At 46.4% G+C, this 14,076-nt stretch overlaps 2 protein-coding genes and 1 long non-coding RNA gene across 5 annotated transcripts in view; 2 read left to right on the top strand and 1 right to left on the bottom strand.

Annotated features, from left to right (window-relative positions):
* Nucleotides 1-4,549, top strand: part of PSTPIP2 (proline-serine-threonine phosphatase interacting protein 2) — a 62,648-nt gene extending 58,099 nt beyond the window's left edge. For all 3 annotated transcript variants that reach the window (XM_082242151.1, XM_082242152.1, XM_082242153.1), the window contains exons 13-15: nt 1,634-1,668; nt 3,206-3,268; nt 3,982-4,549. In XM_082242151.1, coding sequence (XP_082098277.1) covers nt 1,634-1,668; nt 3,206-3,258 — 88 coding nt within the window. In that variant the 3' untranslated portion in view covers nt 3,259-3,268; nt 3,982-4,549. The remainder of the gene's footprint in view (nt 1-1,633; nt 1,669-3,205; nt 3,269-3,981) is intronic.
* A 213-nt stretch (nt 4,550-4,762) lies between these two features.
* The window catches only part of LOC309514305, a 223,117-nt gene continuing 213,803 nt past the window's right edge, over nt 4,763-14,076 (bottom strand). The window contains exon 2 of the long non-coding RNA XR_014211906.1: nt 4,763-4,815. This is a non-coding gene — a long non-coding RNA (uncharacterized lncRNA). The remainder of the gene's footprint in view (nt 4,816-14,076) is intronic.
* EPG5 (ectopic P-granules 5 autophagy tethering factor) overlaps nt 12,959-14,076 on the top strand; it is an 85,050-nt gene continuing 83,932 nt past the window's right edge. The window contains exon 1 of the mRNA XM_082241731.1: nt 12,959-13,086. Coding sequence (XP_082097857.1) covers nt 13,030-13,086 — 57 coding nt within the window. The 5' untranslated portion in view covers nt 12,959-13,029. The remainder of the gene's footprint in view (nt 13,087-14,076) is intronic.

Raw genomic sequence — 14,076 nt, 5'->3', positions numbered from 1 at the left:
GGCCGAGGGAGCCGGTGTACAGCTTCCAGGTCATGTGGCCAGCATGACTAAGCCGCTTCTGGCAAACCAGAGCAGCGCATGGAAATGCCGTTTACCTTCCCGCCAGAGCAGTACCTATTTATTTACTTGCACTTTGACGTGCTTTCGAACTGCTAGGTTGGCAGTACAGGGACCGAGCAACGGGAGCTCACCCTGTCACGGGGATTCGAACCGCCGACCTTCTGATCGGCAAGTCCTAGGCTCTGTGGTTTAACCCACAGCGCCACCCGTGTCCCAATTGCTAATGTAGCAACATGCAACCCCCCCAAAAAAACCTTCAATCTTTCAGTAATATAAATATAAGATGGTATTAATGGCATTGCACCTCCTGGCAATAATAATAATAATAATTTATTTGTACCCTGCCCATCTGGCTGGGTTTCCCCAGCCACTCTGGGCGGCTTCCAACAAAGATTTAAAATACATGAAAATGTCACACATTAAAAACATCCCTGAACAGGGCTGCCTTCAGATGTCTTCTAAATGTCAGGTAGTTGTTTATCTCTTTGACATCTGATGGGAGGGCATTCCACAGGGCGGGTGCCACTACCGAGAAGGCCCTCTGCCTAGTTCCCTGTAACTTGGCTTCTTGCAGCAAGAGAACCGCCAGAAGGCCCTCAGTGCTGGACCTCAGTGTCCGGGCAGAACAATGGGGGTGGAGACACTCCTTCAAGTATACTGGAGCTTCACGGTTTCACTAGTGCAGACTGTCTGTCTGTTACTGGGTTAACATGTAGGTGTGATTATGGATCAATTTTATAGTTGTAAACCGTTTAGAAGGCTTTTTGACATATGAGTGGAACAACAACAACAACCCTAAAAGCTGAATTCTATTAAATATTTTAATAAACCTCTAGGTTAGATTACTGCAACACATTATATGTAGGGCTGCCTCTGAAGATGGTTCGGAAACTTCATCTGGTGCAAAATTCAGCGGCCAGGTTGCTCACAAAAGCAAGATGGTTTGAGCATATTATAGCGATCGTGGCTTGACTTCACTGGCTGCCAATTAGCTTCTGGGCCCAAATTCAAAGTTCTGGTTTTGACCTATAAAAACTTAGACAGCTTAGGACCGCAATACCTCAAGGACTGCCTCTGAACCAACCCAGACCCTGCAATCATCATCCGAGGCCTTTTCTGCAGTGGCCCCCCATTTGTGGAACGCTCTCCCCAGGGAGGCAACCTTGCTACCTTCACTGAATATATTTAGGCGCCAGGAGAAAACTTCCCTCTTCTCCCAGGCTTTTGGCTAATTACCGTATTTTTTGCTCTATAACACGCACCCGACCATAACACGCACATAGTTTTTAGAGGAGGAAAATCCGTAGGCATGCCACCCATAGGCATTCCCTCCATAACACGCACAGACATTTCCCTTTACTTTTTAGGAGGAAAAAAGTGAGTGTTATGGTGCAAAAAATACGGTAAATAATCCATGGCCTTTTTAAACTGTGTATGTATGCGTGTGTTACTGTTTGCTTTGTTACTGTGTTATTTTTATACCACAGACCTCTCTGTGATCCTAAAATGAAGGGCTGTATAGAAATTCAACAAACGGAAAAATAAATGATTTTTTTCTTCTCTCTCTCTGCAGGAGGCCAAAGCTACCTATTCCTTCCAGCGGGCCATGTAAGCAACCAGAAGTTTTCTTCCAAACCAGCTACATTTTTTGAGAATTTTGCTGCTGCTTCTTTTTATGTTGGGGGGGGGGGAGCCAACACAGAACCCCACCATCTTGCTCTGCCCTGAAACTCTGGGAATTCCTGTAGTATGATGGTGCTGTAAATTCTCTGGTCGCCTCCAGACTATCAGCATTTTCTGGGAGAGATTGAAGTGCATACCAGAAAATTTAGGTTTGCTCACACACTTTAATCTGTCACCCACGTGCAACAAACCCGCTTTCTTTTAAGGTTTAGAAATTGATGAGGAGATTCACTGAAAAAAATGTGATTCAAGATGAATTCAGGACCATTGCTACTTTTTCGTATAACCTCCCTGCAAGCAAATCCCAACAAATGCTCACTAATGGCCGGACGGAGCCGAACCCAGTGATTCCCAAAGTTTTTGGAGCCACCACTTTCTTGCTTCCATAAACTCATCTCTGATTCCAACCCTGTAAAAAGCACTGCTTAAAATAGTGGTTTGCCCAGCCCACTGAAATATACTCGGAGTCGAATGTGGATTTCATGCTCTTTATTCAGCTCATAGTAGTGAGGAATGCCAGTTCCCCCGAAATGTCTGCTTTATATACATGATTTACACAATGGGACCCACGTGATTGGCTAATTCCATGATTTTCCTGTAGGCCAATCAGGTTACGGATTCACTTCCACCTGGAGTTGGATTGGGCGGCTCCTGCGGACCAATCAGACTGCTGCAATCTGAAACCTATTGCTCTAGGACCAATCAGACTGCTGAATTCTGAACCCTATTGCTCTAGGACCAATCAGACTGCTGCATTCTGAATCCTATTGTTCTACGACCAATCAGACTGCTGCACTTTGGATCCTATTCAACTCAGTACATAACACCACTAAGGAAGAGAACCACACTGCAAAATTCGAAACAATTGCACATTCGTTCAAAATCCAATTGAAACAATTTAGTTTAACGGATTCAACAAGAGTGATGAATTTGATCCAGTGATACAAAGACTGATGTTCAATTACACCTCCAGCACTCGGTTACCCCCTTGTCTCTTAGCGTGTGCCCCCCCTAAATAACCGTCCCATTTCGGGAACCACTGGCCTAACCTCTGCGTAAGCCGGGCTTGTCCAAAGTCCATTTCGGGGGCCTAATATCTGGCCCGCTGGTTTGTTTAATCTGGCCCCCGTGGCAGTATATGTCCTGGGGTAAAATCTTAAAAAAAGTTCAGCACCTTCAGTCCTCAACAATTTGGGGTAAAATTGTAAAAAACAAAAAACTCAACGACTTCATCAAATTTGGCCCTCTTTGAAAAAAGTTTGGGCACTCCTGGTGTAAGTAAAGCAAGACGCATGCTAATAAACAGGTCCCTTTGCTAGAGGTCAGGAGATTCCCCTCTCAGGACCACATTTGTGGGATTCCCAAGTCGAGTTGGGGATTCCTGGCAGTTGCGCCGTCTTGTCGCGCATGCGCCCTTTCCACCTTTTGCAATGCTAATTTATTGTTCATCTGCTTCTTACAGTAGACCCTGAATACGCTACGGTGGACGGATACAGTTTAATACATCACCACTAGCCCAGAGAGTGTAAGTTTGCTGATTCCGAAAGGGACTCATTGAGGGTGGGATACAGCAGCGCCGGGCCTGGTTTACGTCCCGTCATTCATGGCTTATTTTTTGTATTTTATTAAATTTCTTTACCACCCTTCACCCAAGGGTCACAGAGCGGTTTACAAAATAAAACTGCTTTCAATTATCTGTATTATACTTTATTTGGGGTTTTCAACCGTCAGAATCAGGTCATCTACAAATGCTTTGATCTTATATTCCTTTTTCCCTAATGAGATACCTTTTATTTTATTATCATTTCTTATGGCATTCATCAATAATTCCAGTACCATAATAAATAGTAGTGGTGACAAGGGGCAACCTTGTCTTGTCCCCCTCTTCATACAAAATTCTTCTGTTATTTCGTTAATGAAAATAAGTTTTTTTTTTTTGTTTCCTATATATTGGCTCTATAGCTTTAATATAATCTTCCCTCAGTTTCATTGAGCCAAATGGGGAGAGCTGGCGGGCCAAATTTGTCCCTTCGGCCGGCGGGTCCCAACCCCTGTAAGAAACCCTCCAGCTTGGTCCCAAAATGAATTAGAAGTCAATTCATTCAGCACAGAATTGATTCCCAGCAACCTCCAGGATGTGGGCTCTGCCGTTCTGCACTCGCAGGAGCCTGACCGCCTTAGCGGTTCCCTTCAGTTTAGAGGCACTCTGCTCACTTTCTGTGTCCTTCTTTTCTCCAGATCTTGAAGCCGTTCTGCCCAGCTGCCCCTCCTTGAGGAAAGCAAGTGAGAAGATAACAGCGTATTAAAAGCTGTGGCTTGCTCTCCACTCTCCCATCCCTGATGACTTGTGTTTTCGGCTGGACTGTTTAAAAGCAAGATCTCCAGAGGAGATTATTTCATTTACAACGGAGGACGTGTGCCAGCGATGGAAAAAAACAACTCTGGCTTTTCTCACAACAAATCCGAAAGACTTTTCATTTGAGAGAGTGGAGGATTCCCTTAAGTGCTCAGCAGTTGATGTGGCGTCATGTCTAGACCGTTGGGTTTGGGTGTGTGACTCCTGAATTCAGATCCTCATCTAATAGTGAAAATATATAAGTGGATGACCTTGGGCACATTACTCGCTATGTATCTGACCCGCCTCACATGGTTGTTGTGAGGGTAAAATGAGATAATCCCATTACGTTGTCCTGAACTCTTTTCAGGAACAGTGAGATGCTAATATGAAGGCTAGTTTTGCTAGGATTGAAAAAGGCAGGGTGGAATGGGAGAGAGGGAGATGGCCGTGATTTTTTTTCTTTTCTTTTTAAAGCATTAATCTGAGTCTAGTGAGGTCCAGAACTGAAGGACTCTCAACGATTCAGTCATTGAAATGATTCCATCTTTTGATGCTGTAAGTCAAAATCAGATAATGGCACTAACGTCCGGGGTACTTCATATTCTCCACTGCTGCGTGAACTCGGGTGGTGCAGAACGCAGGTTTCCGAGAATAATATAATAATAATAATAATAATAATAATAATAATAATAATAAATTTTATTTATACCCCACCCTCCCCGGCCAGAGCCGGGCTCAGGGCAGCTAACACCAATAAAATCACAGTAAAAACATAATAGGGGAAAAAGAGAGGGGGGAAACAAAACCAATTTAAAATACAGGTTAAAATGCAATTTAAAATGCAGTCTCATTTTAAAATAGCCGATAAATCAAGACCATAAGGGGAGGGAAACATAAAGGTCAGACTGAGTCCAAACCAAAGGCCAGGCAGAACAGCTCTGTCTTGCAGGCCCTGCGGAAAGATGTCAGGTCCCACAGGGCTCTAGTCTCTTGTGACAGAGCGTTCCACCACGTCGGGGCCAGTGCTGAAAAGGCCCTGGCCCTAGTTGTGACCAATATAACCACCTTGAGGCTCGGGACCTCCAAAGTGTTGTTATTTGTGGACCTTAAGGTCCTCCATGGGGCATACTAGGAGAGGCGGTCCTTTCATTTTAAATAAGGGTGGCTAGTCCTCAGGGTTTTGAGAGGTGGAAAACGTGTGACTGCGGCTAGTTGAAGGAAGAGGCCTGCAATCTAGAGAAAACTGCAGAGTGAGGCTTCCGCCCTCTCTCCCCATGGCTTCTAATCCTTTCTCCTGTGCCCAATTTCATTCTCTAGCCCTGGCAAGGCCCTGTCTTTAAAGCATTGCCTTGTGAGAGAAACGGAGGAGATGTTGTGGGAATGAGGCAGCTACTGGTTATCTGGCACAGTTGTGGGGCTTCCTTCACACATCACCCCTCCAGGTGCTCTTGTGACAGTATAGGGGCAGTTCTTTGCAATGCCACTTTTAATACTTCTGTTGCCTGCATAAGTTTGGGGGCTGATGTGCCATTTTGTGCCCTGCAATTTCCTGCTGGAATCCTGCAACTTTAATACCAGAAAGATTCCGTTTTAATTTTATTTTTTTGTCCCGCTTGTGTTGCAAGAGATCCCCTCCTGGCAGCAATAGTGTGACAACGTTGGGGTGGGGGAAGGAAGCATTGCAGCCCAACCAAGGAAGCAGAATGATGCGCAGAATGATCTAGAAAGGTAAAGGGACCCCTGACCGTTAGGTCCAGTCGTGGCTGACTCTGGGGTTGCAGCGCTCATCTCGCTTTATTGGCCGAGGGAGCTGGCGTACAGCTTCCCGGTCATGTGGCCAGCATGACTAAGCCACTTCTGGCGAACCAGAGCAGCGCACGTAAACACCGTTTACCTTCCCACCAGAGTGGTACCTATTTATCTACTTGCACTTTGTGGCCAGCATGACTAAGCCGTTTCTGGCGAACCAGAGCAGCACACAGAAACGCCGTTTACCTTCCCGCCGGAGTGGTACCTATTTATCTACTTGCATTTTGACGTGCTTTCGAACTGCTTGGTTGGCAGGAGCAGGGACTGAGCAGCGGGAGCTCACCCCGTCGCAGGGATTCGAACCGCCGACCTTCTGATCGGCACGTCCTAGGCTCTGTGGTTTAACCCACAGCGCCACCCGCGTCCCTAGAATGATCTATACAGTCTAGCATAAACCCACCGCAAATGCGCTATTACTGTATCAACAACATGCTGCAGAATAGACCCACGAAACAAAGACAAAAGCCTCCACTCTGGAGGGGCACTTGCTGGTATCTTGCCTGTGACTTAGAGCATTCCAGATTCTTCATGGGGGAGAGGAAGGAAAGATACCTCCATCCAAACCAAACCTGTTTGTGCAAGCAGGCAAACCTTTATTTCAGTTGCAGAACTTAGTTATCCTGACTGCAGTTCCCCATCCATCCCTCTCTTTAGCACCGGCAGCCGTTTTCTCGAAAACAAAGTAGTGTTAACACTTCCCTTGGTGTTATAGAACGAGGAAGCAATGGTTATGTGTGTTCTCTGGGCAGTTTGCATTAGCCCTCTGCCTGACCTCTGTGGTCAATTTCCACAACTGGATTTCAGCAGGTCTGGGAAAAGGGCTTTCCCTAGGATGTTTCTCAATTTAGGACCAAACTGAGAGGCGTATACTGAAGGTCTTGGATACAGTGGTATCTCAGGTTAAGTACTTAATTTGTTCCGGAGGTCCGTTCTTAACCTGAAACTGTTCTTAACCTGAAGCACCACTTTAGCTAATGGGGCCTCCCGCTGCCGCCGCGCTGCTGGAGCACGATTTCTGTTCTCATCCTGAAGCAAAGTTCTTAACCTGAGGTACTATTTCTGGGTTAGCAGAGTCTGTAACCTGAAGTGTCTGTAACCCGAGGTACCACTGTATATGCCTAAATCTCTCTGCATGATGGGATATCTTGTGATCCCAAACACTGGGCAGGCAGGAAATGCCTTCTCAGGAATGAAGGTCACTAGAGGCTGGTGGTGCCTTATATTTATGGATTTATGTGGCATCCCTAAGACAGTTAGATGGTGCCTTGTATGCCTCCTTCCAGCAAATCCTGCAGCCAAGCTGGTGCCAAACGTATTGCTCTGCTCTCCTTTGGAACACATCAGCGAGGCTGAGAGGAGGGTCTTGTCATCTGGGCAGGTCAAGGAACCCCATATGCACTGCCCAGGCTTGTGCCCCAGAGAGGTCACTTTAGTGCTGCAAGCACAGCAAGCTGAGCATAAGATGGAAGGGCTTAAAACGTTAACACTTTAGCACCCCTAACTTAGGGTTACCAGACTGTCCCGGGATTTGCAAATCTGTCCCCGGACAAATTCCGTCCCCGGAATGTCCCCACATTTGCATATCTGTCCCCGGGAAACGTGGCAGCGGCAGCCTCAGCAGCCCAGAGCCAGCCTGGTAGTGCAGTTGGCTCTGGCTGGCTTCAGGAGCTGCTCGCTGCCGTGGCGCCCACCATTTTTCCTGCGCCACGGCAGTAAGCAGCTCCTGAAACCAGCCAGAGACAACTGCACTACCAGGCTGGCCCTTCCTGGGCAACGGCCACCTGCCCATGACTCCTGAGACTCCCCAGATCTGCCAAAAGAGGGAAGGAGACCGGGGAAGGTTCGGGAGTTATGGGCGGGTGGTGCGCCATTGCCCAGTTTTTTAAAAACTCTGTGCATTTATGTTTCACAGGGTGCAAAAGAAGGGCTTTATACAATATGCATGTGTGCTTGGGCTCAGGGTCTTTTGCCTCACCGTCCCCACTACTGACTCCCTGTTGCTACTCAGCTTCAAAAAAAAAAAAAAAAAAAAAAGGGAAATATACTTGGAGTCGAGAGTGGATTTCATGCTCTTTATTCAGCTCATAGTAGTGAGGAATGCTAGTTCCCCCAAAATGTCTGCTTTATATACATTATTTACACAATGGGCCCCATGTGATTGGCTAATTCCGGGATTCTCCTGTAGGCCAATCAGGTTGCGGCTTCACTTCCACCTGGAGTTGGATTGGGTGGCTCCTGTGGACCAATCGGGCGACTGCATTCTGGATCCTATTGTTCTAGGACCAACCAGACTGCTGCATTCTGAATCCTATTGTTCTAGGACCAATCAGACTGCTGCATTCTGAATCCTATTGTTCTAGGACCAATCAGACTGCTGCACTTTGGATCCTATTCAACTCAGTACATAACAAAAAGTGTCCTCGGATTCATTGAAAAAAATCTGGTAACCATACCCTAACTTCCCTGTTGGGTTTCTAGAGGTACCACCAAATCCACAGCTTTGGATCTGGGACAGCGAGCAAAATCAGTTTCCATTTGCGGTTCCCAGTTCCAGCACCAGTTCCAGCCCTGTTGTTCTCTTGCCAGTGTCGTCGCCTGCAGCCTGGGGAGAGGAGAGATCTGCCCCCTTCATCTTAGGGGGCTGCCATACACTCAAGTCAGACCATTGGTCCAGCTAGCTCAGTTTTGGGCAGGAGATGCTCTCAAACCTCCTTGGAGATCTTGGGGTGTTGAACTATTGCAGGCTTCCTCAACCTCGACCCTGCAGATGTTTTTGGCCTACAACTCCCATGATCCCTTGCTAGCAGGACCCGTGGTCAGGGATGATGGGAATTGTAGTCTCAAAACATCTGGAGGCTGAGGTTGAGGAAGCCTGAACTACTGGAACCTGCTGCATGGAAAACCTCCCCTTCTGGAAGCTCTTTGGCTATTCGGTTTCTATGAAACACTATGATGTATGGAAGTGAGAGCTGGACCATCAAGAAGGCTGATCGCCAAAGAATTGATGCTTTTGAAATATGGTGCTGGAGGAGACTCTTGAGAGTCCCATGGACTGCAAGAAGATCAAACCTCTCCATTCTGAAGGAAATCAGCCCTGAGTGCTCACTGGAAGGACAGATCCTGAAGCTGAGGCTCCAATACTTTGGCCACCTCATGAGAAGAGAAGACTCCCTGGAAAAGACCCTGATGTTGGGAAAGATGGAGGCCACAAGGAGAAGGGGACGACAGAGGACGAGATGGTTGGATGGTGTTCTTGAAGCTACCAGCATGAGTTTGATCAAACTGCAGGAGGCAGTGGAGGACAGAAGTGCCTGGCGTGCTCTGGTCCATGGGGTCACGAAGAGTCGGACACGACTAAATGACTAAACAACAACAAATGAAACACTATGGCCTTAACATAACAGAGTGGACAACAAACTTGGCTGGGTCTTCAAGTCAGTAGAGAGACTGGTCTGACCATTTTTGCAGTTTTTTTTTCTCTTTGCAGAAATCCAGCTTAGAAGAGACCCCTAATTCCATTTAATCCAACCCCAAATTTATTACAGAAAGTAAAAGAGATGCAAGAAATGGATTTCTCAGAACTGGCTTCCCTTGATTGATTTCCCACCTCCACCCCTTTAATTATTTGATTTCTTTAATATGGTTGAAGGAAAGAGTTGCTGATTTGTTTCCCAGCTACTAGGGCTGGTGATGAATAAAATGTTGATTAAAAAAAAATCCACACCAAGCTGTGAGACTTTGGTTAATTGAAATACTTTGCTGTGCTGAAATTGCTTCTCATAAGAGATTGGGTGAGTATTAATAGCCTGTGAGTTCCTGGCTGTGGAAGGAACGGGAATGTCTGGAAATTTCAGCCCTCTGGGCCTAAGTGTAGCACCCTGCTTGTGGTTAACGCTTAGCTGGAATGAAATATTCAACGCAGCAATAGAGAAATTAAAATAATAATTTATTTGTCAGACAAATAAATGAGAAACACAGTGGTATATGGTTACCAATGCTCTGCCTCTCCAGCCCTGATGGCCAGCACTTATATTCCCTCAGCCCAGCCCCCTTGCTCCTCCTTTGGCTGCCTCTGTCCAATCAGCCTGGTTGAAATTCCTATTGGCTGTTTACTAGAACCAATCATAAAAGATACACCCATTTCCTATTACCTTTTATGGGAGACAAAGAGCTATATTTCCTTCTATCTATAAATGGCAAACAAGTAGCCATATATCTTACATTTACCTCAACCAGGCACCTTAATTATCAGATTATCTTTGCCCTATTGCCCTATTCACTGCAAAACAGATGGCTAATTGTTCTAATTTTATCTTAAACAGAGATCTTGGGTTCACCTTCTCACACACCATCTATGAAATAAGAATCTAACATAAGAATCTAACATTTCTTACTTTCTAAATCCTTTGCATAATTACATTTAAGCCAATATATTTCATACATAACATATATAGATTTTTAGAAGAAAAGGAACTTAGAGAACTTAGAGAATTTAGCTTTTACTAAGTTCTCTGAAGCTTCAAAGCAGCTTCAGAGAGCAGCCTCTTTCCTTAGTCCAGCTGCTGTTTCTATTTGCCCTTTTAACCTTATGAAAATGTGGCTCAAGTTTTAATGGGAGGCACAATAATTATTACTACTCTTAATTATGTTTTTGCAGCTTAATTGTATTCTGTAATTTGTATGGTCAGTGTGACCTTTTGCTCCTAGCCTGTAATTTCCTTTTACAACCCTGAAATACTCGTCTCCTGCAATAAATCAGTGGGGCCCTTGAACAGCTGCCAGCTGCTTTATGCCTGGCATGAGATATACAAACATTTAGAAATATATTTTTTTAAGCTCATTTTAAAATGCAGATCTTCATCAGATGCCTCATAAGGAGCCCTACTCTACCTAATGGGTGGCTGAAGAATATGTCAGGAACAGAGTCAGGTATATGTCAGCAATTTAAAAACCCACCGGTATCAGTGAAGTTAACTCTTTATTCAAAACAACCCACACAGCACAGGACTTAGTGATCACAGCAACTCTTCCCAAGTAGGTCTTGCAGCTGCGAAGACCAAAGGTCCCTGCCTTCCCACTGCTGCCTAAGTCCCTTCCTCTCCAGGCTTTATTCCCAAGCAACTGGAGAATATAGCTGTCAACTTTCAGATTTGAAAATAAGCAGCCTCGAAAATAAGGGATCAGCAGCCTCACCAGTCCCGGGGACAGTCTACGGGATATCTAACAATCCGGGATAGCAGCGGGAAGCAGCGGGAAACGGCACTGGAATAAGGGAATTTCCCACAAAAAAGGGGAAGGTTGACAGCTATGCTGGAGACTGTGTCTGCACACAATCAATCAATCTCTTCTCTTTTCATTTCTCTGCGTGTTCTGGGAGACCAGTGGGGAGGTGAGCTGGTTGCAGCAGGAGGGGGAGACTCCCTGGGTTTTTCAGCAGCCTGCCTCAACTCTGCCTACTCTTCAGCTTCAGGGTCTGCACTGCTCTCTGCCACAGACTCCTCTTGCTCACTAAGTCCTGTTGCCGCTTCAGCTTCCAACACTTCCTCCTCCCAGGCTTCTCCCTCTGACCACTCAACACTGACCCACCACCAATCCCCTGACTCCGAGCCTTCTTTCCCTGGGGGTGCCCCCCAGCTGGTGCCTCCTCCCACTCCTCTGCACCCAGCCAGCCCATGACAGTTAATGCGGACAGCAAGCTTTCTGTACTTCCACTGATTCTCTGTTGTCCATTTTATGTTCTCCTCCAAATCACTGACTTCTCACATTTCCCCGTCCCCTCTTCATTCCGGATTTTTTCATGGGCACTCTTAAAATGAGAGGACATAAAATAAAAAGTGCAAAAATGGCCTTGTTCATTGGCCCCTGTGCATCTTCCCAAAATAATCCTCGGGAGGTCATTGCAATAAAGGTCATAAAAAAAATCTACGCAGCTTAATTGTAAAAAAAAAAAAAGCAAATAAAAGTGGATAGTTTAAATTTTGAGCCTAGGCTGGGATTTGTTTTAAGATGCTGCTATAACGCTGCGTCTCAGTCTTGGATTACTTGTCTCTGGGCACGTGCAGAGTTTCCTTTCCTGCACTAAGTATTCTAATCAGGCATTCCTTTCTCTCTCTTTTGTAAAATATATTTTTATTAGTTTTTTAACATATCATTTCCAACAATTTAACATAACTTCTTATCTTATACAATATTTTAGACTTGTGTCAAAAACCTCTGAAGATATTCCGTTCCTTATCACTTATTCTGCATTTCTTAATTTCTCTATTACTTTTAATTATAATTAACTAATCATTCTTTTCAAAGTCTTCCTTGCAATATTTCACAAAGTCCTCCTTACAGAACTTCTTGCAGTCCTACTAGCGTGATCTGTTTATTACAATTGCTTTTCAAATAGTTCAAATATTTACTCCAGTCCTAAGAATCTCTGGTCCCCCTTCCTGATAATTTATCTAATTCTGCACAGTCCATTAATTTCATTTAAGGCAACCATTTTTCACATGCATATACAGGATTACAAGAAGATTAGTTCTAAAGTCTAAAGGCACGACTCGCAGCCTTCGACACCGCTTATCCTTTTTTCTGCAGAACAACGTAGCAGGGAATAAGCGCTCCCTTTATAGAATTGCCATTCCCACCCCGCGCCGCCAGGGGTCGCTGCTGCGAACAGAGCGCCGGAACCGCGGGCGCTTATTTCGCCCCCTTTTTATAACCCTCTTCTTCCCCCCCCCCCGTCGCTTCCGCGTCTCGCTCGGCAGCGATTGGCGGAAAGCAGAGTGGCCGTAGACGTACTAAAAATGTAGAGCTGACTCAGTGACTCGACTTGGAGACCGGGCTTCCTGGTTGCAGCCCGGCCCGTGAGCCTCGCAGGGACGGAGGCGCGGGGTGAGAAAAGCAACACCAGCAAACAAGAAAGAATTGGGGAGGAAAACCGAGGAGAAAAAGAGAAAAAAAACGCCCTTTCGGCGTGGCTATAATTGTGTATGGCAGCATCACTCTATCAGGCTTCGCTTCGTATCTCTACGGCCCGGCGGGGAGGCGTGGCCTGGCGCCCACGTGACGCGGCGGGAGCCCAGAGCAACAACACTAGAGGAGGGAGGGAGGGAGACCCTGCCCGGGCGTCGGAGGGCGAGGCGGGCGGCATGGCGGAGGCCGTCAAGCCCCGGAGCAGGCCGAGGAGCAGCCGGGGAAGGACCAAGGTAGCCCGGGGAGCGAGGGAGGGAGGCGGGCGAGCGGGCGGGCGCCTTGCTGCCTCGCAGGTAGACTGCCGCTCGGCGGGGAGGCTTCTCGCAGGTAGACTGCTGCTGGACAGGGGAGGCTCCACTTAGGTACAGTATTTGCTTGACAGGGGAGGCTGCATTTAGGTACAGTATTTCAGAGACTGACTCTGTTTTTTAGGGGGTGGGGGTGTCCATTAAGTCATCTCACAGGTAGACTGCCTCTTAGCAAGGAAGCTCCATCGAGGCTTCTCGCAGGTAGACTGTTTCTCATTAGGGGAGGTTCCATTAGGCATCTTATAGGACAGGTAGACTGCCCTCTAGCAGGGAGGCTCCACTGAGGCTTCTCGCAGGTAGACTGCTGCTTGCCAGAAGAGGCTCCATTTAGGTATTTCAGAGACACCCCAGAGGACAGGATCACACTTCAAAACGACCTTGACAGATTAGAGAACTGGGCAAAAACAAACAAGGTGAATTTTAACAGGGAGAAATGTAAAGTATTGCACTTGGGCAAAAAAAATGAGAGGCACAAATACAAGATGGGTGACACCTGGCTTGAGAGCAGTACATGTGAAAAGGATCTAGGAGTCTTGGTTGACCACAAACTTGACATGAGCCAACAGTGTGACGCGGCAGCTAAAAAAGCCAATGCAATTCTGGGCTGCATCAATAGGAGTATAGCATCTAGATCAAGGGAAGTAATAGTGCCACTGTATTCTGCTCTGGTCAGACCACACCTGGAGTACTGTGTCCAGTTCTGGGCACCACAATTCAAGAAGGACACTGACAAACTGGAACGTGTCCAGAGGAGGGCAACCAAAATGGTCAAAGGCCTGGAAACGATGCCTTATGAGGAACGGCTAAGGGAGCTGGGCATGTTTAGCCTGCAGAAGAGGAGGTTAAGGGGTGATATGATAGCCATGTTCAAATATATAAAAGGATGTCACATAGAGGAGGGAGGAAGGTTGTTTT

The sequence above is a fragment of the Podarcis vaucheri genome (assembly GCF_965113315.1).
Source record: "Podarcis vaucheri genome assembly, chromosome: 11".
Classification (NCBI taxonomy): domain Eukaryota; kingdom Metazoa; phylum Chordata; class Lepidosauria; order Squamata; family Lacertidae; genus Podarcis; species Podarcis vaucheri.
Note: the sequence above shows the minus strand (reverse complement) of the source record. Positions and strands in the feature narration are given on the sequence as shown.